At 39.7% G+C, this 25577-nt stretch overlaps 1 protein-coding gene across 1 annotated transcript in view; it reads right to left on the reverse strand.

Moving 5' to 3' along the window:
* Nucleotides 1-10430, reverse strand: part of LOC109889590 (synaptotagmin-9-like) — a 54465-nt gene extending 44035 nt beyond the window's left edge. The window contains exon 1 of the mRNA XM_020481136.2: nt 9816-10430. Coding sequence (XP_020336725.2) covers nt 9816-9963 — 148 coding nt within the window. The 5' untranslated portion in view covers nt 9964-10430. The remainder of the gene's footprint in view (nt 1-9815) is intronic.
* Between the last annotated feature and the right edge of the window lie 15147 nt (nt 10431-25577).

Here is a 25577-nt window from a genome sequence, read left to right on the forward strand (position 1 = left end):
CATCATCGACTCAGTGGGTTTTGTCCAACATGTCTCTGGACCCACTCACTGTCACAGTCATACGCTGGACCTAGTTTTGTGGTGGATCTTAATGTTTTTCCTCATAATCCTGGACTATCGGACCACCATTTTATTACGTTTGCAATTGCAACAAATAATCTGCTCAGACCCCAACCAAGGAACATCAAAAGTCGTGCTATAAATTCACAGACAACACAAAGATTCCTTGATGCCCTTCCAGACTCACTCTGCCTACCCAAGGACGCCAGAGGACAAAAATCAGTTAACCACCTAACTGAGGATCTCAATTTAACCTTGCGCAATACCCTAGATGCAGTTGCACCCCTAAAAACTAAAAAAAATTCTCATAAGAAACTAGCTCCCTGGTACACAGAAAATACCCGAGCTCTGAAGCAAGCTTCCAGAAAATTGGAACGGAAATGGCGCCACACCAAACTGGAAGTCTTCCGACTAGCTTGGAAGGACGGTACCGTGCAGTACCGTAGAGCCCTTACTGCTGCTCGATCATCCTATTTTTCTAACTTAATTGAGGAAAATTCCTTTTTGATACTGTCGCAAAGCTAACTAAAAAGCAGCATTCCCCAAGAGAGGATGACTTTCACTTTAGCAGTGATAAATTCATGAACTTCTTTGAGGAAAAGATTATGATTATTAGAAAGCAAATTACGGACTCCTCTTTAAACCTGCGTATTCCTCCAAACCTCAGTTGTCCTGAGTCTGCACAACTCTGCCAGGACCTAGGATCAAGAGAGACGCTCAAGTGTTTTAGTACTATATCTCTTGACACAATGATGAAAATAATCATGGCCTCTAAACCTTCAAGCTGCATACTGGACCCTATTCCAACTAAACTACTGAAAGAGCTGCTTCCTGTGCTTGGCCCTCCTATGTTGAACATAATAAACGGCTCTCTATCCACTGGATGTGTACCAAACTCACTAAAAGTGGCAGTAATAAAGCCTCTCTTGAAAAAGCCAAACCTTGACCCAGAAAATATAAAAAACTATCGGCCTATATCGAATCTTCCATTCCTCTCAAAATTTTTAGAGAAGGCTGTTGCGCAGCAACTCACTGCCTTCCTGAAGACAAACAATGTATACGAAATGCTTCAGTCTGGTTTTAGACCCCATCATTGCACTGAGACGGCACTTGTGAAGGTGGTAAATGACATTTTAATGGCATCGGACCGAGGCTCTGCATCTGTCCTCGTGCTCCTAGACCTTAGTGCTGCTTTTGATACCATCGATCACCACATTCTTTTGGAGAGATTGGAAACCCAAATTGGTCTACACGGACATGTTCTGGCCTGGTTTAGATCTTATCTGTCGGAAAGATATCAGTTTGTCTCTGTGAATGGTTTGTCCTCTGACAAATCAACTGTAAATTTCGGTGGTCCTCAAGGTTCCGTTTTAGGACCACTATTGTTTTCACTATATATTTTACCTCTTGGGGATGTTATTCGAAAACATAATGTAAACTTTCACTGCTATGCGGATGACACACAGCTGTACATTTCAATGAAACATGGTGAAGCCCCAAAATTGCCCTCGCTAGAAGCATGTGTTTCAGACATAAGGAAGTGGATGGCTGCAAACTTTCTACTATTAAACTCGGACAAAACAGAGATGCTTGTTCTAGGTCCCAAGAAACAAAGAGATCTTCTGTTGAATCTGACAATTAATCTTAATGTCAAATAAAACTGTGAAGGACCTCGGCGTTACTCTGGACCCTGATCTCTCTTTTGAAGAACATATCAAGACCATTTCGAGGACAGCTTTTTTCCATCTACGTAACATTGCAAAAATCTGAAACTTTCTGTCCAAAAATGATGCAGAAAAATTTATCCATGCTTTTGTCACTTCTAGGTTAGACTACTGCAATGCTCTATTTTCCGGCTACCCGGATAAAGCACTAAATAAACTTCAGTTAGTGCTAAATACGGCTGCTAGAATCCTGACTAGAACCAAAAAATGTGATCATATTACTCCAGTGCTAGCCTCTCTACACTGGCTTCCTGTCAAAGCAAGGGCTGATTTCAAGGTTTTACTGCTAACCTACAAAGCATTACATGGGCTTGCTCCTACCTATCTCTCTGATTTGGTCCTGCCGTACATACCTACACGTACGCTACGGTCACAAGACGCAGGCCTCCTAATTGTCCCTAGAATTTCTAAGCAAACAGCTGGAGGCAGGGCTTTCTCCTATAGAGCTCCATTTTTATGGAACGGTCTGCCTACCCATGTCAGAGACGCAAACTCGGTCTCAACCTTTAAGTCTTTACTGAAGACTCATCTCTTCAGTAGGTCATATGATTGAGTGTAGTCTGGCCCAGGAGTGGGAAGGTGAACGGAAAGGCTCTGGAGCAACGAACCGCCCTTGCTGTCTCTGCCTGGCCGGTTCCCCTCTTTCCACTGGGATTCTCTGCCTCTAACCCTATTACAGGGGCTGAGTCACTGGCTTGCTGGGGCTCTCTCATGCCGTCCCTGGAGGGGGTGCGTCACCTGAGTGGGTTGATTCACTGTTGTGGTCATCCTGTCTGGGTTGGCGCCCCCCCCTTGGGTTGTGCCGTGGCGGAGATCTTTGTGGGCTATACTCAGCCTTGTCTCAGGATGGTAAGTTGGTGGTTGAAGATATCCCTCTAGTGGTGTGGGGGCTGTGCTTTGGCAAAGTGGGTGGGGTTATATCCTTCCTGTTTGGCCCTGTCCGGGGGTGTCCTCGGATGGGGCCACAGTGTCTCCTGACCCCTCCTGTCTCAGCCTCCAGTATTTATGCTGCAGTAGTTTATGTGTCGGGGGGCTGGGGTCAGTTTGTTATATCTGGAGTAATTCTCCTGTCCTATTCGGTGTCCTGTGTGAATCTAAGTGTGCGTTCTCTAATTCTCTCCTTCTCTCTTTCTTTCTCTCTCTCGGAGGACCTGAGCCCTAGGACCATGCCCCAGGACTACCTGACATGATGACTCCTTGCTGTCCCCAGTCCACCTGGCCATGCTGCTGTTCCAGTTTCAACTGACCTGAGCCCTAGGACCATGCCCCAGGACTACCTGACATGATGACTCCTTGCTGTCCCCAGTCCACCTGGCCATGCTGCTGCTCCAGTTTCAACTTCCACCTGACTGTGCTGCTGCTCCAGTTTCAACTGTTCTGCCTTATTATTATTCGACCATGCTGGTCATTTATGAACATTTGAACATCTTGGCCATGTTCTGTTATAATCTCCACCCGGCACAGCCAGAAGAGGACTGGCCACCCCACATAGCCTGGTTCCTCTCTAGGTTTCTTCCTAGGTATTGGCCTTTCTAGGGAGTTTTTCCTAGCCACCGTGCTTCTACACCTGCATTGCTTGCTGTTTGGGGTTTTAGGCTGGGTTTCTGTACAGCACTTTGAGATATCACCTGATGTACGAAGGGCTATATAAATAAATTCGATTTGATTTGATTTGATCATGAGCATTCTGACCGGTTGAATCACCTCTTGGTACGGCAACTGCTCGGCTTCCGACCGTAAGGCACTACAGAGGGTAGTGCGTGCGGCCCAGTACATCAATGGGGCCAAGCCAAGACTCCAGTCACCCAATTCATAGACTGTTCTCACTGCTAACGCACGGTAAGTGGTACCGGAGCGCCAAGTGTAGGTCCAAAAGGCTCCTTAACAGCTTCTACCCCAAAGCCATTAGACTGCTGAATAATTAATAAAATGGCCACCCGTACTATTTGCATTGACACCTGCCTCCTGCCCAATTGTTTTTACATTGCTCCTTTCACTGTTTATTATCTGTGCATCGTAACTTCACCCCTACCTACTGTACATGTACAAATTACCTTGCCTAACCAGCACCCCCGCACATCGACTCGGTACCGGTGCCCACTTTATATAGCATCATTATTGTGATTTTATTGTGTTACCTTTAAAAAAAAAAAATGTTTTTAGTTTATTTAGTAAATATTTTCTTAACTCTATTTTCTTAAAACTGCATTGTTGGTTAAGGGCTTGTAAGTAAGCATTTCACGGTAAGGTCTACCTGTTGTATTTGGCGTATGTGATAAATAACATTTAATTTTATTTTACATACATGTACATAGTACTTAAATCAATCACCTAACCAAAACTATATGTACATATTACCTCAGTCAATCACCCTAACTACCTTGTACCCCAGGACACTGACTCGGTACCGGTACTCCTTGTATTTAGTGCTATTTTTTTGTGTAACAATTTATTTTGTATCTATTTGTAAATGTTCGTACTTTTTAACTGCATTGTTGGGAAAGGGCTAGTAAGTAAGTATGCTGAGGAGTATTTCTGTCTGTAATAAAGCCCTTTTTGGGGAAAAACTCATTCTGATAGGCTGGGCCTGGCTCCCCAATGGGTGGATCTGGCTCCCAAGTGGGTGGTGCACCCCTGCCCAGTCGGGAAATCCATAGATTAGGGCCTAGTGAATGTATTTCAATTGACTGATTTCCTTCTATGAACTGTAACTCAGAAAAGTATTTTAAATTGTTACATATTGCGTTTATATTTTTGTTCAGTATATTTAATTTCAGACATGCTTCACAAAAAAACTAAAAACAATTCAAATTAATACTGAAATATTTACTATGCAACAAACATGACAGGAAAAACAAAACAAAAGAATGACCAAATCTGAATGGCTAAAAAGCCACCTAAGGAAAAGCAAATCTAAAATGGTATGTTTTAAGATCTCTTTGAAATATGTCCACAGTTTCGGCCCACCTCAGGTTTTTCTGGCAGGCTATTCCAGAGGCTGGGAAAAAGAATGACTAAAGGCTGCCTCTCCATGCCTCTTGATCCTAGGCTTTGGGATAGTTAAACGGCCAGTGCCAGAGGACCTGAGAGACCTACTGGGTACATAACTGAAAAGCATGTCTGACATGTATTGGTGTGCACAGTCGTGGATTGATTTAAAAACCAACAGAAGAATCTTTAAATGATTTCTAAAACTCACAGGCAGCCAGTGCAGAGATCTTAAAATTGGTGTAATGTGTGCTCTGGTCTTGCTAAGTACCCTTGCTGTAGCATTCTGTATCTTTTGCAGTTGACCAATGGCCTTCTTGGGTAGACCAGACAGGAGAGCATTACAGTAGTCAAGCCGGCTTGTTATAAAAACATGGATGAGTCTGTCTGTATCAGCCTGATAGAGAAACAGCCGCACCTTGGAAATGTTCCTCAGTTGGTAAAAAGCTATTTTGGTCACATTCCTAATGACTGATTAGAAATTGAGTTCAGAATCTTAAATACTGTAACACCTAGGTTTTTTACCTGGTGTTTCATTTTTATTGCCATGAATTAAACTTTGCTGCCAGAATCTCTCTGTGCTTTAGCTCCAACAATCTCGCTGTGACTTGAGCTCCCGAGTGGCGCAGTCTAAGGCACTGCATCTCAGTGTCACTACAGCCACCCTGGTTTGATTCCAGGCTGTATCACAACTGGCTGTGATTGGGAGTACCATAGGGGGGTCCACAATTGGCCCAGCATTGTCCAGATTTGGTCAGTGTAGACTGTCATAGTAAATAAGAATGTGTTCTTAACTGACTATCTGGTTAAATAAGCACCATGTTCTTGGCACTTATTTAGGGATTAGGGTTTCTTCTGGACAGGGCCTAACTATACTGGCCAAATAAGTATATCTAGAGAAATCCCTTATTTGGACAGTGGTTACAGTGTTTGACATTGGTGCTGGTCACCCTACTCTCACATTCTTAGCAATTATACAGTACCAGTCAAAAGTTTGGAAACACTCATTCAAGGGTTTTTCTTTATTTTTCTTATTTCTTACATTGTAGAAAAATAGTGAAGACATCAAAACTATCATGTAGTAACCAAGAAAGTTTTAAACAAATCAAAATATATTTTATATATGAGATTCTTCAAAGTAGCCACCCTTTGCCTTGATGACAGCTTTGCACACTCCTGGCATTCTCTCAACCAGCTTCATGATTTAATCACCTGGAATGCATTTCAAATAACAGGTGGGCCTTGATAAAAGTTTGTTTGTGGAATTTCTTTCCTTCTTAATGCGTTTGAGCCAATCAGCTATGTTGTGACAAGGTAGATAGAAGATATCCCTATTTGGTAAAAGACCAAGTCCATATTATGACAAGAACATCTCAAATAAGCAAGGAGAAATGACAGTTCATCATTACTTTAAGACATGAAGGTCAGTCAATCTGGAAAATGTCTAGAACTTTTAAAACATTTTCAAGGGCAGTTGCAAAAACCATCAAGTGCTATGATGAAACTAGCTCTCATGAGGACTGCCACAGGTAAGGAAGACATAGAGTTACCTCTACAGAAGAGGATAATTAGAGTTCATTAGAGTTACCAGCCTCAGAAATGGCAGCCCAAATAAATACTTCACAGAGTTCAAGTCACAGACACATCTCAACATCAAGTCACAGAGGAAACTGCATGAGTCAGGCCTTCATGGTCGAATTGCTGCAAAGAAACCACTATTAAAGAACACCAATAAGAATAAGGGACTTGCTTGGGCTTGCTTGAGTCCAAATTTGAGATGTTTGGTTCCAATCGCTGTGTCATTGTGAGACGCAGAGTAAGTGAACGGATGATCTCCGCATGTGTGATTCCCACCGTGAAGCATGGAGGAGGAGGTGTGGGGGTGCTTTGCTGGTGACACTCTTGGTGATTTATTTAGAATTCAAAGGCACACTTAACCAGCATGGCTACCACAGGATTCGAAAGCGATTTTCCACCCCAACTGGTTCGCGCTTAATGTGACTATCATTTGTTTTTCAATGACCCAAAACACACCTCCTGGCTGTGTAAGGAATATTTGACCAAGGAGAGTGATGGAGTGCTGCTTCAGATTATCTGGCCTCCACAATTACCCGACCTCAACCCAATTGAGATGGTTTGGGATGAGTTGGACTGCAGAGTGAAGGAAAAACAGCCAACAAGTACTCAGCATATGTGGAAACTCCTTCAAGACATTTGGAAAAGCATTCCTCATGAAGCTGGTTGAGAGAATGCCAAGAAGGTGTAAAGATGTCATCATGGCAAGAGTGGCTACTTTGAAGAATCTAAAATCTAAAATATATTTTGATTTGTTTAACACTTTCTTCCTACATGATTCCATATGTATTATTTCATAGTTTTTACAATGTAGAAAATAGTCAAATAAAGAAAAACCCTTGAATGAGTAGGTGTGTCCAAACTTTTGGCTGGTACTGTATGTTAATGTCATTATAAGGCAACAGTTACAACACACCTATCTGATCTAATTAGAATGCGTTTGTCATTTGGCAGATTGCTATAGACCCAGGTATTTTCTAAAATAGCAATGTCGCCAAAAATGATCATTTGTGACGTGTAATGGAAATGACAGACATAGGAAAAAATGTGTAAAGAGCGGTGACACCATTACTCTATGCAACCAAGTGTGACATGTTTTGCTATGGCCCTGGGTTGTTTTGAGCTTGTTCCTGCTAGTTAATATAGTGTTATAGTCAGACATGAGTTATCTATTACCATCATAGCTGCATCCATTATACATTTGTGCCTCAACTATTAAAATCATACCCATAACATGATGCAGCCACAACTATACTTGATAATATATATATATTTTTTTACCTTTATTTAACCAGGCAAGTCAGTTAAGAACACATTCTTATTTTCAATGACGGTCTGGGAACAGTGAGTTAACTGCCTGTTCAGGGGCAGAACGACCTTGTCAACTCGGGGGTTTGAACTCGCAAACTTCCGGTTACTAGTCCAACGCTCTAACCACTAGGCTACGCTGCCGCCCCATATGGAGAGTGGTAGTCAGTAAAGTGTTCTATTGGATTTGCCCCAAACATAACACTGTATTCAGGACAAAAAGTTGCTTTGCCAATTATTTTGCAGTATTACTCTAGTGTCTTGTTGCAAACAGGATGCATAATTTGGAATATTTTGATTCTTTACAGGCTTCCGTCTTTTCACCCTGTCAATTAGGTTAGTATTGCAGAGTAACTACAATGTTGTTGATCCATCCTCAGTTTTCTCCTATCACAGCCAATAAACTGTTTTAAAGTCACCAGTGGCCTCATGATGAAATCCCTGACTGGTTACCTTCCTCTCCGGCAAGTTAGGAAGGACGCCTGTATCTTTGTAGTGACTGGGTGTTTTGATACACCATCCAAAGTGTAATTAATAACTTCACCATGCTCAAAGTGATATTCAATGTCTGCTTTTTTTCTTTTTTTAACACATCTATCAATAGGTGTTCTTCTTTGTGCGGCATTGAAAACCTCCTTGATCTTTGTGGTTGAATCTGTATGTGTGGGGTACAGAGATTAAGTAGTAATTCAAAATAATGTTAAACACTATTATTGCACACAGAGTCCATGCAACTTATTGTAGGACTTGTTAAGCAAATATTTTACTTATTTAGACTTGCCATAACAAATGGGTTGAATGCCTATTGACTCAGGACATTTCAGTATTTTTTTTTTTTTATACATTTGTAAAAATGTAATTCCACTTTGACGTTATGGGATATTGTGTGTAGGCCAGTGACAAACACATCTAATTTGAATACATTTTACATTCCGGCTGCAACAAAGCAAAATGTGGAAAAAGTTAAGTGGTGTGAATAGTTTCTGAATGCACTGTAAGACAGAACGTTACTTAAGCCAAAAACGAAAGTAGGGTGGTTGGTCTGGGTGGATGGGTCAGCGTATAACGCAAACGTCTAGCACGGGGGTTTCGAATCTTATCACGGACAACTTTAGCATTTTAGATAATTAGCAACTTTGCAACTGCTTTTTTGTGTGTTACTTTGCAACTAGCCTACTTAGCATGTCAGCTAACTCCTAACCTTAACCCATAACCCTTAGCCTAGCTAACGTTAGCTACCTAGCCAAGGAATTAGAATTCGTAACATTTAATACATTTTGCAAATTCATAACATATTCTATGAATTGCAATTCGTAGCATGTTGTACCAATTTAAATGTGTAACATAACTTGTAATTCATAACATATCATACAAAATGGATGATGGACATCCACAAATTAAAATCGAATCCAAGTTTATTTGTCACGTGCGCCGAATACAACCTGTGTCGACCTTACAGTGAAATGCTTACTTACAGGCTCTAACCAATAGTGCAAAAAAGGTATTAGGTGAATGTTAATATAAATGAATACATATATAAACATATTACATATCATACTAATTGGTGTGTCCCGGATTTATGTATCTATGTTACATATACCCCTGAGTCCAGGTTAATGCCACATAGGCCCTTTTCAAAGGGATTAGTTGGTTTTTAGGGGCAGTTGCTCTTTAAAGGTAGTTTTATTATCATAGTCAATATACAGCAATATAAATCATAAATAAACAGTCAAATTAACATTTAGAATACAAAACATTTAGAATAATTTAGAATGATACTGCCACTGGAATACTGTGTCATGCAATCTTCAAAGCATTATGTTATCTAGGCTATGGAGAATGGGTGGGGCTCATATCCCCTCCACAGGCAAGCTCATGTAGGTCGTTTAAATTGAAATACACAATGCACTGTTATCCAGTTTTAATTGATATAAAGCATATGCAACAAGTTCCTAAAGCTCCTAATCAATGGAAAAGTGTCTTAAAAACAGTTTAAAAAACCACTGAAATCGTTGCAATTTTCAGTCTATTTTCCAAGATATAGTCTACATTAACTTCTGAAATTGAGTTGGCATAAGTTTCAAATCTCACAATGCAAAAGAAAATCTATTTAAATACATCTCATGATTTTTATATTAGTTACAGCATTCCACAACATACCTGAGTCTGAGTGTCTTGGTCTGGCAAGATCTCGAAAATAGTATATAAAATCCACACAGTTGTCGTTTTGCACTTCGCCCCTAGAACAGAGATCCGACAGCAGTTCCAGAGCCTTTCGAAAAATCTCGTCCTCTCTGTCTCCAGGCATTTCCCACCAGCATCCTTCTTAATAATGAAGGGCTCTCCGGCAGCTCCACAACACTCCTAACGCCTACAGTATCTAGACCCCGATTCCAGGCGCCTGGCGCATTCAGTTATCCCAAATATCACTTTTGCCTACACCAGCATTACGCAAGCGAAGAGTGGCTAAACTCTTTATCCAACGAAGTTTTCCTCTGAAATATGACTTTAGTTAAGCCTATGTCAAAACTTTGTATTCTATCTTGAATATATTTTAAGTCTTAGAATTGTACCACTGGTTGAATCCATCCACTGGAATTTGCTGTCCTCCGTTGCGTTGTGTGTTGTGCGGTGTCCACTAGACTGTGGTGCTGAATTACTGAGCTGTGCTCCTCAAGGTCTTAAATGAATGGCTTTGACTGCGTGCAATTATTTTCCAATGCACACTCACAGGAATCTCCGTTCTGCCTACCCACGGTACCCTGCACTATCGTTCCCTGCAGAGCCAGGGATGGAACAGGCAATAAAAACACAGACATTTTGGTGAATCATTCTTTCAAGGTTTGTTATTAATTGATGAGTTGTGGATTTTTATTGTGACAGAAGGCTGCTTTCCATGTTTAACAATTAACTAGAGCTTTGATCAACCTGGCATTTCTGTGTTAAAAAAAAATACAGCCCATCTAGCACGTACCGTTCTGGGAACCATATGTTTCTTAGAGCTTGGTGAGAGCATGGTTGTCCTATGTTTGTTTTTTTGCATACAACCTCCCCACAACTTTCCGGGAATGATGTAGGATAGTTGCTTAACGAAAAACATAATTTTCTTGTTATTTCATTACTTTAACAGAATGTTTCCTAAACATTTAAACACGGTTACATTTAAAAAGAAATGTGGTAATATTCTAGGAACGTTCTCCAACTGGTTTGACATCGAGAATGTTCTCAAATAGTTCAGAGAACGTTAAAGAAACAACGTTCTTCTGTGGGTTCTACTTTAAGTTCTACTTTAAGTCATGTTCTCAAATTGTTCTGAGAACGTAATAAAAACGTTCAATAAAAATGACAGGAAAACTTTAGTAACTTTCAGAGCACGTTCCAAGAATGTTATTTAAAAACATATACATTCCATTCTCAGCATCAACAAAACTCTCTCTATCCTCAAAATTGTTCAGTGTGTTCAGGTGTGTTGGCTGTGCTCAATAATTGGCCACACCTGATCTTAATGAGTGCTTGTATACTTAAAAAAAAGGGGGGGGGGGGGGGGGGGGGTGATTGGATAGACAAAAATTAACAGCTTTGTATGTGTAAAACAATATGGCATGCTAGCTCCATCCTGGTTGAACAAGAGATAATAGGTTCAAATCTCACTGATGCCTTGTCAGAATAAAAAAGAAGTGTGTTTGCATGATTAATGCCTAAGGAACTGCATTGTGTGTTCTATCTGTGCTTGGAGTAATAAAAAAAAGCTCATTCCAAATAAGATAGCAGTGCTTACAAGGTTTTACTGAAACATTAAGTGAACATTTTAAGGAAGTTACTCAAAACATTAAAATAACCTATCGTTTCTGTTCTCATAGCGTTAATAAAACCTCCCAGGAACACTTTCAAGGAACCAGAGTAAAACGTTCTCAGAACCTCCCTGCAACCTAAAAATAAACATTCCCAGAACAAGCAAAACTTCTGACTGGACGAAAATGGTTCATATAAGGGGATATCTTTACATGACATGTTTTTGATATTCTGCAGAATTACAGACCATTTCCAAAGTATATTTTGACTTTTGAATATGCACCACATCATGACAAATTCTGAATTCATGTGTCGTTTAGACATATTTGATATTGGGATTACTCAAAAAATCCACATGGAAATTTCCTATGGCCGGATATGGACTCATTCAATATCCTGAGATAATGTATGTGACACCCTATTTTCTCTCTTCATGTTGACAAATACTAACTGTTTACATCACATACAGTATCTGTGTTTTCTCAGCACATTCAAGATATGAAGCTATATTGAGGCATGCTTCTCTTGGCTGAGGTCCATATATGAATCTTGATATGCTTTTTGATATGCTGAAAATAAGGACAATTTCTGATGCATTTCTGAGTTTATGAAATCCATATTTTTCACCAATGAACAAATCATTTTTGGACATCACACTTGGTATTGACTCCTTAGATATCCTAAGACAGGCCTATGTGGAGATCTTATTTTCTCTATATGGTGACAAATACTGACAATAGGCCTACACAGTATATGTTCTCAGCACATACAATGCATATGCTCTTGACTGAGGTCCATATCAGGATCTTGATATGCATTTTTATATGTTAAATAAGGACAATTTATAATGCTTATTTGAGTTTTGAGGACATGCTCAATAATTTGGCAAATATGAAATCCATATAATGCGTTCAGACACTAGCTGATCATTTTGGTATTCACTCTGGATAAAGGCTTGCAAACCGCAAGGTAAAAGCACTCAACAATCACATATTTTCTGCTATGGGGTTCCAACTGTCCTTTTAGAATTTGGGTAACACAAATACGTGTGTTAACTGTGTGAGGTCGAACTGACAACTGGAGAAACAAATAAGTGAGATGTTTTATCTTAGTAACTAGAACCAAGAATGTTGGCTAATTTGGTCAGCGGCCGGTAAGGCTAGCTAGCTAGGCTTGATAGGGCAGTAAAGCTAACTGGTAGCCTAATTAGCTAACAAATAACAAAATTGCCCTTTTACCCCTATCAAGCCTCAAGGTGACAGCTAACTTTAAAAAATGTTTAGGTGTATTTTGTAATACTGGTTAATATGGCTAGCTAACTAAATTAGCCAGCTAGCGAACTAGCAAGTTGGCTAGCTAGATAGTTTGTTCCAGTTAGCTTTCTCGCCATGAATTAAGTAGGTAGAGTAGCTACCTTGTGGTATGGCTATGTGAAATGACAATATTTTCTTGAAATGTCAACACCATTTTGATTCATGATTTAAACATTGACAGTTTGGAGTGGACCACAGACCAATACTACTACCACCTTTGGTCTGGACTGTGAAGGATGACCGCTGATGACCCAATCTGCACCCATGGCATCCATAACAAACAGGGCAGGCAGGGGTATTGAGGGTGCACAATTTTTATTTTCTGTAAAATAAATAAAATACATTTTTTGGCCTACGTTTGCATCTTTAGAGCAAACGTGTTGTGATTGGAGCTCTGGATTTGCTATGCATTCTTTAAAAATAAATAGATGTGCTTTTGGAAATAGCAACTGGGATTAAATATGACAATGTTTGCCTTTCCATTCCTGGTATAGTCTTCTGCTAAGTATATGGTGCAAATGTGTGCTCAGATATGTGAAGGAGCACAATCATTTTCGGGTGCCTGAACATGTAAAATAATTTGGGGCGCTGGACATTTCATGAGTCAGATTTAGCTTGTTTTAGATGAGACATATGGGGATGACTATTACATATCAAGGATATCTATTAAAATTATGCATTTAAAAAAATGCATTCAGGTAATGACTAAAGATATCATACATTTCTGAAAATATGTGGATTCGTTTAAAGGCTTATATATGTCAGCATGTTGACACAACCTTTCTGGGTTTAATATTCTACGAATATGTAAATGGATGCAGGCGCATCAGGTGGTTTTGTTGTTGAACGTGTCTCACCACCATCTCACTGGACTCACATGGTAGCAGGGAGATTTCTGAGGTCCGGATTAGATGCATGTAGAAACTCTTCCATTGCAGAGAATATCCTAGCTCGTATATGAGATTAAGGACATGTGTATCTGGAGCATGTCTACTCTATATATCTTAGTAAATTTCAGATATCAGTAAATATATAGTTAAAGATATCCCCTGATATTGACCCTTTTCGACCCAGTGTCTGTTCTCAGAATGTTTAAAAAGCATTCCGTTTTACCGTTAAGAAAACGTATGGCTTCGTTCCCACAACCAATGTGAAACCAAAAACAACTTCCAAGGACCCAAATGTGCTAGCTTGGAGTATAAATATTTTTTTCAATAGTTTCTTCTTTTGACCCCAGTTGGTAATCCACCGTATGTGTCACGTTCTGACCTTAGTTCTTTTGTTTGTTTTAGGTAGGTCAGGGTGTGAGTTAGGGTGGGTTGTCTATGTTCGTTTTTCTATGTTGTCTTTTGTGTTTGGCCTGGTATGGTTCTCAATCAGAGGCAGGTGTCGTTAGTTGTCTCTGATTGAGAATCATACTTAGGTAGCCTTTTCCCACCTGGTTGGGGTGGGTGATTGTTTCCTGTTTTGTTGTCTGTGTCACCATTCAGGACTGTTTTGGTTTTCATTCACTTTGTTATTTTTGTATTTTGTCGTGTTCAGTGATTATTAAAGTATCATGGACACTAACCACGCTGCGTATTGGTCCGATCCGTGCTACTCCTCCTCAGACAAAGAGGAGGAAATCCGTTACAGTATGTAAAATATGTTGGCAATTTGAACTGTGTTTGAAGCCCCTTGACAAGGCCTTCAATTAAAGGTCACCTACCCTTTAGAACCAACTTCTATGGTTTTAAACGGCCTATGTGGCATCGATAAGATCCAGAAACACTCATTCTAGTGTCAAACTGACTGTAGATATGATCATTTTTATCATAAAGTTTGGTCATAATGTGAGTTTGTCGAAATTTACTGGGGGGTTGGTTATGGATTACATACATACTCAATTTTGCCAATGATGCCCAATTGCCCAGAGAGAACACGTTGTGGTCCACCCCCATCTGCCATGTGGATATTTGTTGACAAGTCTGCATATGGGTGCAACGCACACATATTTCGCTGGGCAAATAGGAATGAAAATGGACTTTCATAAAGTTGGTACCAATGCATTTCAACAATATTGCCAGATGGCCAGGAATGGATTACATCCAACAAAGTCACTTTTGATGCCTGTCAACCATCAAACCCCTAGTGTTGGTGAGTACGTTAGCTAAGTATATAGCGGGTACTAGCTAGCTAGTAGCTACTTTTGGTTATAAAACATTATGTGATTATTCTAGCGAGACAATTTAATGATGATACCACAGGTGAAAGGGGAACAATACTGTAGCTAGCTAAATACATCAAGCTGACGTGTAATGTGATGTAGCATGTCAGAGAAAGATGTGCGTAGCTCACGTTAGCTAGCTACCTTGCTAACAACAGCTAAATGTGGGCAGCAGTTAGCCTAGTGGTTAAGAGCATTGGGCCTTTCCAAAACTGTTAAGAATAATGTCTGTGAATATAACAGAACTGATATGGTGCCATTATTTTTAAATGGCTGTTTTTCCAATGAAAGCCTATTCACCATGTATAGGGATAGGACCCAGATTCCGTTCCCTATGGCTTCCACTAGTTGTGAACAGTCTTTATTCTGAAAAATGAGGGAGAATGACCACATTGAGTGAGTGGACCCTGGGATGTCCCCAGAGCTGGTTACTGAGCACGACCGAGAACGCGCCTTTCTTGATTTTCTTTTATATTGACAACGCTATTGTCCGGTTGAAATATCATTGATTATTTAGTCTAAAAACAACCTGAGGATTGATTATAAACATCGTTTGACATGTTTCTACGAACTTTATGGATACTATTTGGCATTTTCGTCTGCGTCTTGTGTCCGCATTTGAGCCATTGGATTACTGAACAAAACGCGCCAACAAAATTGAGGTTTTTGGATACAAAGAGGGACTTTATCGAACAAAACAAACATTTATTGTGTAACTGGGAGTCTTGTGAGTGCAACCATATGAAGATCATCAAAGGTAAGTGATACATTTTCTTGCTATTTCTGACTTTTGTGACTAATCTACTTGGCTGCTAACTGTTTGTTTTGTTAGCTGAGCACTGTCCTTAGACAATCGCATGGTTTGCTTTCGCCATAAAGCTTTTTTGAAATCTGACACGGCGGCTTGATTAACAAGTTAAGTTTTATTTTGATGTATTGCACTTGTGATTTCATGAAAGTTAAATATTTATAGTAATTTAATTTGAATTTGGTGCTCTGCAACTTCACTGGAAGATGTCGAGGTGGGACGCTCTAAGTTAATCCCCTACAACAACTCCTCCCCTGTGTCAATTAAGGCAGTACTCCACACCTCTCTGATTCAAAGGGGTTGGGTCAAATTTGTAACTAGGTCTTTGGCATTTAGAGTCAATACAGGGCAGGTACTTGGCTACTAGCTTGCTAGGATGTAGCCAGCTTGCTTTCAATAATTTTTCAACTCAGCTAGCCATAGCTAGCTAGCCAACTCATTTCAACTAGGCTCGGACAAAGATATGATGAATAACCCGGATTTGCAAGTTAGGTGGCTCGTTTTTTTTCTAGGGCAAAAAGAAATTGTACTTGTCTACTACAAATATAGCTATGGCTCTGGCACTCAGCAACGTTCACAGCTGGTTGCATAGTAACGGTGTCACCATCACCGGCCTGAATCCATTCTGTAGTTATACAACATGTGGGTCTAATCCTGAATGCTGATTGGTTAAAAGCGCAATCCAGCTGGTGTCTATTCCGCAAGTTCCACTGGCTAAATCTATGATGTTAAAATGCCTATTAACTCTGTTCCATCTGACTGCACAATCCACTGTTTCCTCAGCCCAGCCAAACAATCTATAAACTTGATCTCCACTATAAAAAGCATCTAGACATTATCTCAAATTTCTTTTAGACTAAGATTTGTGTAAACATTGCGACTGTCTCTCCGACATTTGCAACATTGTTTAAATATTTAAATTCAATCTCCAGCTGTCCCATAGTAATGAATGTGTCGCTAGTCGGGACTAGATAGACAGACAGGGAGCATTTCTCAACCAGTTGAAATCATGAATCAGCTGGCGTCATTTTTATGAATATATACAAAGAAATGTCAATTGAAAAAAAGTAAAACGAAATGAAGTTCAGCGAGTTTGCAGTCTTTCCAACTTCAGTTTGAAGTGCTTGTGTTAGCTGTGTTGTTGACTAGCTCCTCTGAACAACAGTGTCCTGTTGAGGAAGCACATTTTCTATGCCAGGCAGAATCACGCCTCATTAGCTCATTGTTAAGGGTGTATCCAAATAAATGTAGCTAGAAAACAGCTTAATGCAAATGCAGCTACTTTTCTGTTATTCTGGCTGCACATTTTGACGTGACTGTGGGTTAGTAGTAGTTGGCTAGCTAGCAAGCAAGGGATAATAACGTTGCCAGCCAGTATGGCAATGGAACATTTAGAATGAATGACTGGGTCGCGTCCATAGATACAGAACAAAAAGACTGAACGACTGGGTTGTGTCTCTAGAAACCGAACCGATAGAACGTGTCCAGCCTGCTTGGGTAGCACCCCTAGATTTGTGTCAGACTATATATGGTGGAAGGATGAAATAGTATGAATAAATTCATTAAAATAAAGTTAATGAAAATATGTCAATCATTTTTGAATCAGCACTATGAACAAAAAATCGACCAGGTTTTGTACATAACATTAGAATGAAATAAAATATCATCACTCAATAACATATAGTGAGAAAAATACGTTTCTCTATTTTGGAAGTCATTTATATGCTAAAAGAGGGACTGTAATTAAGTGATAATGCCTGAGAAGCCGGTGTTGGGAGGATATACTGGTATGGGTGTCGTTATGCCCGAGGCAAAGTCGAGGGCTGTCAAACCATGCCAATATATCCCCCAAACACCTGCTTCGAGGGTCAATATCAGGGGATCTCAGGGGATATCTTTAGCTATATATTTCCTCCTATCTGATATTTTATTAGAGATAAAGAGTAGACATGCTCCAGATACACATTTCCTTAATTTCATATACAGAGCTAGGATATTCTTATTTTTCTCACTATATGTTTCTTGAGTGATGATAGTTTATTTCTTCAAATGCTATGTATAAAACCTGGTGGATTTGTTGTTCATAGGGCTGAGCGATTACAAGTTTTTGAGGTTGGTTCAGTTTTAGGTTGATTATATAAACAATTTGTTTTCAATTTAGTTTTTTATTTGACATTGAATGCACTATGCATCATGTGGGTTGAATGCTGTAACAACACAGAATAAAACAATTAATAAAAGTCCCATGATGGTGGTAACTGCCCAGTTACTGCTTATCACTTATTAACCATCATTCATTCATATTACTTTACATTAAAAAAATATTTCAATTGTTGTGTATATTACATTTGTTTTATTTGAGGACTTTATTATTTATTCCAAGTCATCATCTCTATAGAGCTGCTGCCTATGCTGTCTGACAAAATCAAAGTAAATAAGGCATACTTTTATGACTGCTGAATACCAACTATCAATCACTTAGATCATGTATTTTCAGGGAGAGATACCTTCCGAAGCAACCACTGCTCTCAACTGACTAGTATCCCCTTTTCCTTTCCTTTCTCTATATCAACTTAATTTCCCACATTCTTCTCTCTTCTGTAGCAGTTGTAAAATAAACACAGACTGGACAAGTAGATGTGCAATTGGGGGGAGAGTTGGAGAATTAGAGGGAGCATATCTAAGGTCACACAGGACACCAGATAAGACAGGAGAATTACACCAGATATGACAGACTGACCCTTGACCCCTGGCACACAGACTATTGCAGCATAGTGGAGGGACATTGTCAAAAGTTACCCCCAGACAGACCAGGCAGGATATAACCCCACCCATTTTGCCAAAACACAGCCCCCACACAACCAAATGGATATCAACAGACCACTAAATTAATACCCTGAGATAAGGCTGAGTATAGCTCACAAAGGTCTCCCCCACAATAAGAGCCCAAGGACAGGAAGGATGGGAGAATGCGAGCAGGCCAGTGACTCCCCGTAATAGGATGAGAGGCAGAGAATCCCAGTAGAGAGAGAGTAGCCGACCAGGCAGAGACAGCAAGGGTGGTTCATCATTCCAGTGCCTTGCCGTTCACCTTCACACTCCTGGGCCAGACCACACTCAATCATAGGACCTACTGAAGAGATTATTCTTCAGTAAAGACTTAGAGGTTAAAACCAAGTCTACGTCTCTCACAGGAGAAAGCCCTGCCTCCAGCTGTTTGCTTAGAAATTCTATGAACAATAAGGAGGCCTGTGTCTTATGACAGTAGCGTACTGTACGTTAAGGTATGTGCGACAGGACAAAATCGGAGAGATAGGTAGAAGCAAGTCCACGTAATGCTTTGCAGGTTAGCAGGAAAACCTTGAAATCAAATACAAAGGCTAGCACGAGAGTAATATGGTCAACATTTTTTTGTTCAATTCAAGATTCTAGCAGCTGTATCTACCACTAGCTGAAGTTTATTTAGCGCCTTATCCTGGTAGCCAGAGAGTAGAGCATTGCAGTAGTCTAATCATGAAGTGACAAAAGCATTGGATTAGTTATTCTGCATCATTTTTGTACAAAAAGTTTCAGAATTTTGCAACATTACAAAGATGGAAAAATGCTGCTCTTGAAATATTTTTGATATATTTGTCAAAAGAGAGATCAGGGTCCTTCACAGTTTTATTTGAGAAGACTGTACAACCATCGAGATTCAATTTCAGATCCAACAGCAGATGCCTTTGTTTCTTGGGACCTAGGACTAGCGCCTCTGTTTTGTCCAGTATGCACTCCATCCTTCCTGCCACCTAACTGCACCTTTGCATAACCTGTAATGCATTACATAGATGGAAGGGACTTCATCACTCATTGGAGACTTGAAGACATAACCTCACCCAGAGAGCTGTGTATGTCCCGTGTGTGGTTAGACAGCCAAATCCTTAGATTTGGCCAAACAGACAAAAAGAACGCCATTCTAGTTCTGTTTGAAGAGTTGAAGTTGTACTCTTCACACAACTTATTTTTTATTTCCTAGGTAAGTGTAGGCGTACTGTCTTTATAAGCACATTAATTTGATATTTATAGCATGAAATGTTTTGTCTTTATAACACAAACACACCGATAATTTTTTAAAAATTAATAAATGGATCAATGTCCACCAGTATGAATATTAGTAGTTCTGGGATTTGTCCATTGTGAAAGCTCTGCTTTGGACCTAAAGAGAGATAAGACGAGACAAAACTAGCCAGTTATAGAATATTGTGTTGTAGGACAGGCATTCAACTCGCAGTTAGTATGTATTTACATGACACGATGAAACGTTGAAACTAAGTTGCAAGCTACTTTCGTAGCGAAGTGTTGTAGAACAAGTGTCTTATGAAACTTTCTATCTTGCCATAAGAAATATCAGCTAGATAGGATAACCAGCTGCAGCTATCACCAGTGGTTCTTCCTGTAAAAGTTACGTCATACTGCAGGACACCTTGTGGGCTGCCGCAAAATTCTAAGGCACGTTATTTAATTTTCAGCCATTGTTGCCATTAATGCTAGTTAGTGCTAGTTTGACCACCAGAGGGCATCTTTGAGAAGCATTTGATAGTCTTCAATATTGGCTGTACTAGAGAATTTAAAACCTTTTTGCTACAGAAAAAAAGGAAGAAGATCAAGCAAGCTGAGTCCCAAGCATCCCCTCAAACTCAATGTGTGGGGGGCAATTTCTCACCAGGGACAAGGCCCATATTTGATTTTTGATGCTGAGTTTAGCTATTTACAAAGCAAAAGGTACATACAATATTGTAGCCTACACCTCACGGACTGCTATGTGTTCCACAATAATTCACTGTTGCTTCCTTTTTCAGGTATCATGGCTCGAGATTTCTTTGAGGAAGAAATCATCAAGAGATTTGCTGAACCCTGTGTCAGAGAGGTGTTTCTGGGACCACAGTGTTTCTTTCAAGGTAGGATTATAGCAATATTTTGTTATGTTTAGGCCTATGTACATGTATATTTCTAGTGTTGTACCTAATGTTGGCTGTTGGGCTAAATGTATTTTTTTCTTCTCCAAATGCAGACAATGACCCAAAACACACTGCCGCCCGGGTATGCATTGCAAGTGACAAGGTGCCAGCAGAGTAAGTAGACCTTTATGTAGTAAAATACAACACCTACAGTATATAGGCCTACAGTATATCTACAAATATATTTTTATCTCTACATGTATAGGTCTCCTGATTTAAACCCAATCGAACTTGTTTGGCATCAACTGAAAACAGTAATACGTAACTCTGCCAAGCCTACAAGCTAAAATTAACTGGGCCATCAAGACGTTTTGGCTTGAGAAATTGATGATACAACAATACAACAAATACATTAATCATCTCAGCAAGGTCTTACAAGTGGTCGTGGAGCTGGGGGAAAGTGCAACTAAAACGTAGTTTAAATTAACATCTGCAGTTTGAATGTATTTTTTCTCAGTATTTTAATTAATGAAAGCAGAAAGATGTTGATGAAGAACTGCCAAATTGGGGGATTTTCACACCTACCGCAGCTGGGCAATGAAGAGTTGCCTGTCAATTCATAAACAATGTGCCATGGAATCTCTTCCCAAATATTTTTCAATCTATTTGGCTCTCCGAGGTCTTGAGTTAGAAATGTAACACTTTAGAGTAGTTAAGCATCAAAAACATCGCAAATTAGTAGATTTTCACACCTGCTGTAGCCGGGCTATGAGGAGTCTATTGTCCTGCCAATAGAAAACAGTGTTTGCATGATGGGCTACACCTGCTACAGTGCAGTACACCAGTGAAAAGCTGTTATCAAAATGCTTCCAGCTGTCCATTACTACCGTAAATAAAAAAACAGCATCTAGTTTACATTCTTTATCGTAACCAATGTCACAAATGTCATCAAATGTCATCTACCTTTCCAATTACTTTTAGAGTTTTGGATTTACAAATGTGCGCTGTTAGAATATCTAATAATGATAATAATGATAATAATAATAATAATAATAATGGCTTTGTAAATAGGGATGCATTATGAAAGGAAAATAACATGCACGAGAGACAGTGGCCCATAATGGCGCTGTACAACGTGACCAGTCAGGAGTAGGCTACAGTACTACAGTAAGAGAAAAATAATCCTAACATTTCCACACCATGATTGTAGTCTAACCAATACCTAAATGGAGATTAAGTGAAAATACAAATCTAATTGATTTATCAAGACCAGTCCCCATGCTTGTCTCAGAGCAGCGCTTTGCCTCTGAATGCTGTCTTTTTTGAATGAGTATTTTCCAGTAAGCAAAATTTATTTACCTTCATTAGTCTACTTTGTTCCAATATTTCTGTCATTCAGTGATATTTATTTCCATAGTAATTCATTATGGATCCATATGGAAAATGACATGCGCAAGAGATGATGGTAATATTTTTCCTTTTAGAGACTATAATACTTGGTGCGTAGGTCAGGAAAACCAAAATATTTCTTTATTAAAGACTATCAGAAAGAATATCGGTACTTATTTATTTTGATCCAAAGCCATGAATGAGTGAGTCACTCAGCTTTATGTAGGTGCCGAGGCTATATGACTGTGCCATCAACTTGATTATTTAGCAGACATCACTTGCTTATATTCAGTCAACACATATATCGTAAGAATATCATGGAATATAATTTAACATTTTAGTTTCTCTTAGAATAAAAACCTTAGTGTAACAACAGTTTTGTCACGCCCTGGTCTTAGTATTTTGTGTTTTCTATATTTATTTGGTCTGGCCAGGGTGTGACATGGGTTTATTTTGTGTTGTGTTTATGTATGGTTTTTTTTCGTAGGTTTTGGGATTGTGTCTTAGTGGGGTGTTCTAGCAAAGTCTATGGTTGCCTGAGGCGGTTCTCAATCAGAGGCAGGTGATTCTCGTTGTCTCTGATTGGGAACCATATTTAGGCAGCCATATTCTTTGAGTGTTTGGTGGGTGATTGTTCCTGTCTCTGTGTTTGGTGTCACAAGATAGACTGCATAGGTTTTCACGTTCCGTTTGTTGTTTTGTAGATTTAAGTTATTTCATGTATCGTTCATTTTCCATTAAAGAACATGAGTAACCACCACGCTGCATTTTGGTCCGACTCTACTTCGACGGAAGAAAGCCGTAACAAGTTTTAGGAAGTAAGAAACAAGTAGAAACAAAAAAATAAGTGTGCACATACAGGACAGAGGAATAGTAATTCTTACACTATTGTTCTACATTCAGTCACCTTCTTCATCCTCATCATTCAGTTAATTGAAATTACATTTTGAAGTTGTGCACAATTTCTATTTGGTTTATGTCGTCCATTCATTGTCAGAGACACATTAGCGCCTTGGGACACAAAAGCATAATCAGTGGCCTAACTCCCCCTTGTGGTGGTCTGCAGCAATGAAGCAGTGATGCAGGGTGCCATACTAAACCACAAATTACCTCTAAATCCCACAGCATAATCCTAAAACCTTTAGTTGTGCAACCACTGTAGCTAGCTAGCTGCTATCAGCTTGGCTAAACACAAGGTCAGTGCAGGCTTTAGCCTACACATAGAACTGAATTAGCTGACCATCTTGAGATGGAAAGTCGGTCAGGAGGGGAGAAGTCCTCAACTTCAAAAGTTTGTTCTCTCCACAGCAACACTAGCTTAGCTAACGTTGCTTTATTCACTACTTGCCTTTTTTGTTGTGATTGGCAAGGACACACCCAATAAACACCCACATCAAACTACACCTCCAAGACAACTCTTGTTTGCCTTCATTCATGGCCACTAGCATTTCTTAACGAGCGATGATGAAAACGAAGGCCAAATCAGGAAGTGCAGTCACCCTTTAAATGGATGTGATGTTAATTGACTTACCTGGATAAAGAATGGATAAAAAAATAAATTAAAACATGACCCTGTTCCCTATTTGTCACTTTGTAAAGATTCACTGCAGACCTTTCATAATTAAGCTAATTCAGGGAAAGGACAGTAAATGTCAGCTAGTTGGAAAATAAGCCTCACTAAATGAGCAAATAGAGGTCTCTTTCATGTTCCCTAACTATTCAACTTGTAAGATATCAAAGAAATGACTTTTGTAAAGGTATTCACTTGTAAAATGTCAAAGAAATGCACAGGAAAATATGTTTTTCATTCTCCAGCCTCTGTTATGAGTCAACTTGTGTTTGAAGTGCTTTTCTTGTTTCAAGTTAAACATGAACCATGCTCTCCTTTGAATGCACACCATACTATGGACCTACATTCTGTTTGTGCAGACTCATATTTATCGAAAAACACTGGCTTGTGTGAGTGTGTGTGTCTATATGTGTGCGTGTGTGTGAGATGTGCATGCGATGCAGTGTGCATTTGTGTGTGTGTGACCATTTATGTGTGCATTGCTTACATATGTATGCATGTACAAAGCCGTTCAGCTGCAAATGAATGATATTACAATTATGTCCGCAAGATGCAGAGCTACCACCCCATTTTTAATATAACTCACATGAAAGGTCACATTTTCTACATGTAATAGTTTGAAGACATCAAAACGTATCACCTGAAAGGGGTGGTGCCATACAGCAATAGGGCAGAGGTGAAGTTGTCTAATGGCGTCGTGCTAACAGGAAACTCACTGATGTATGATGAAGTATGATGCGATCAAACAGGGGTCTCTGGAGCCTTTGGCATGTGAGTTTGTTAGTTAGGGAGGATTTACTGAAGGCTTAGCTTCTCCCAGCTGCCTTGAGGAACAAAGGGTATCTGTTCCTCCTCACTGTGGATATGTCAATCAGTCACTGTTGTGATAGAGAAGCTCCTCTCGTGGTTTTGCCAAGGTCTTCAAGGTCTTCAGCCATGATGACAATAAACAGCAGAAAACTCTGATTCTGTTTATGTTGCTAACAGATGGATAATGAGTTGAGAACTTAGTCCAAAACAAAGCAGCCCTTTAAACTCTTGGCATTATGGTTCAGGAAGTGAGTGAGAGAAAAGACAGACTTCGTTGGTATGCAGAGCAGTCTCATTGGTGCCTTGCATCGGAATCCTCAGCCTTTTACTGATTGACAGTGATGCACTACCATACAAACAAACACCTGTATCATCACCTGGAAATATTCTGGAAATTGTGCTTCTGGAAAGCAATTTGGACTGTACATTTGAAAGACGTTTTGATTTCTCCACACCCAGATGTTTAGTGTGCAATACACACCAATAGTACAGTTGCCCAGCAGGAAGTTGTGGCTACATGCTGTGGGAAAAAATGGTTCGCTTTTCCTTTCCATATATCTGAGTCTGCCTTCTTGTCGTCTATGGCAACTAACAGACTGAAGAAAATCTAACTGTAGCTCTCTGCCAGTGTCCTTGTTGCTCTCACGTAAACAATGTATGTCTCTGAGAGGCAATAGAAATCAGAGAGAGAGACTAAAGCATAAGACATACACACCTCTCGCATCATGGAATGAAGACTAATGAGAGTGTGGTACAGAGGCTCCTCTGTCTCTGCTCCCACCTGTCACTGGGTCTCACTGTCACAAAATGGTGCCAATTAGACCATACATATGCAACCAAACATATAGGATCTTATAACCCATACATTTAAAGAGGAAATCTGCAGTTTAAACAAAAACATAGGTCCACAACGTCATTGATTTGGTAAACAGCTGCGAGACGGGGCTGGAGAAATGTAACCACTCTAAAATACACTATATATATAAAAGTAAGTGGACACCCCTTCAAATTAGTGGATTAGGCCACACTCGTTGCTGACAGGTGTATACATTCATGCACACAGCCATGCAATCTCCATAGACAAATATTGGCAGTAG

This window comes from Oncorhynchus kisutch, linkage group LG4, assembly GCF_002021735.2.
Source record: "Oncorhynchus kisutch isolate 150728-3 linkage group LG4, Okis_V2, whole genome shotgun sequence".
NCBI lineage: Eukaryota > Metazoa > Chordata > Actinopteri > Salmoniformes > Salmonidae > Oncorhynchus > Oncorhynchus kisutch.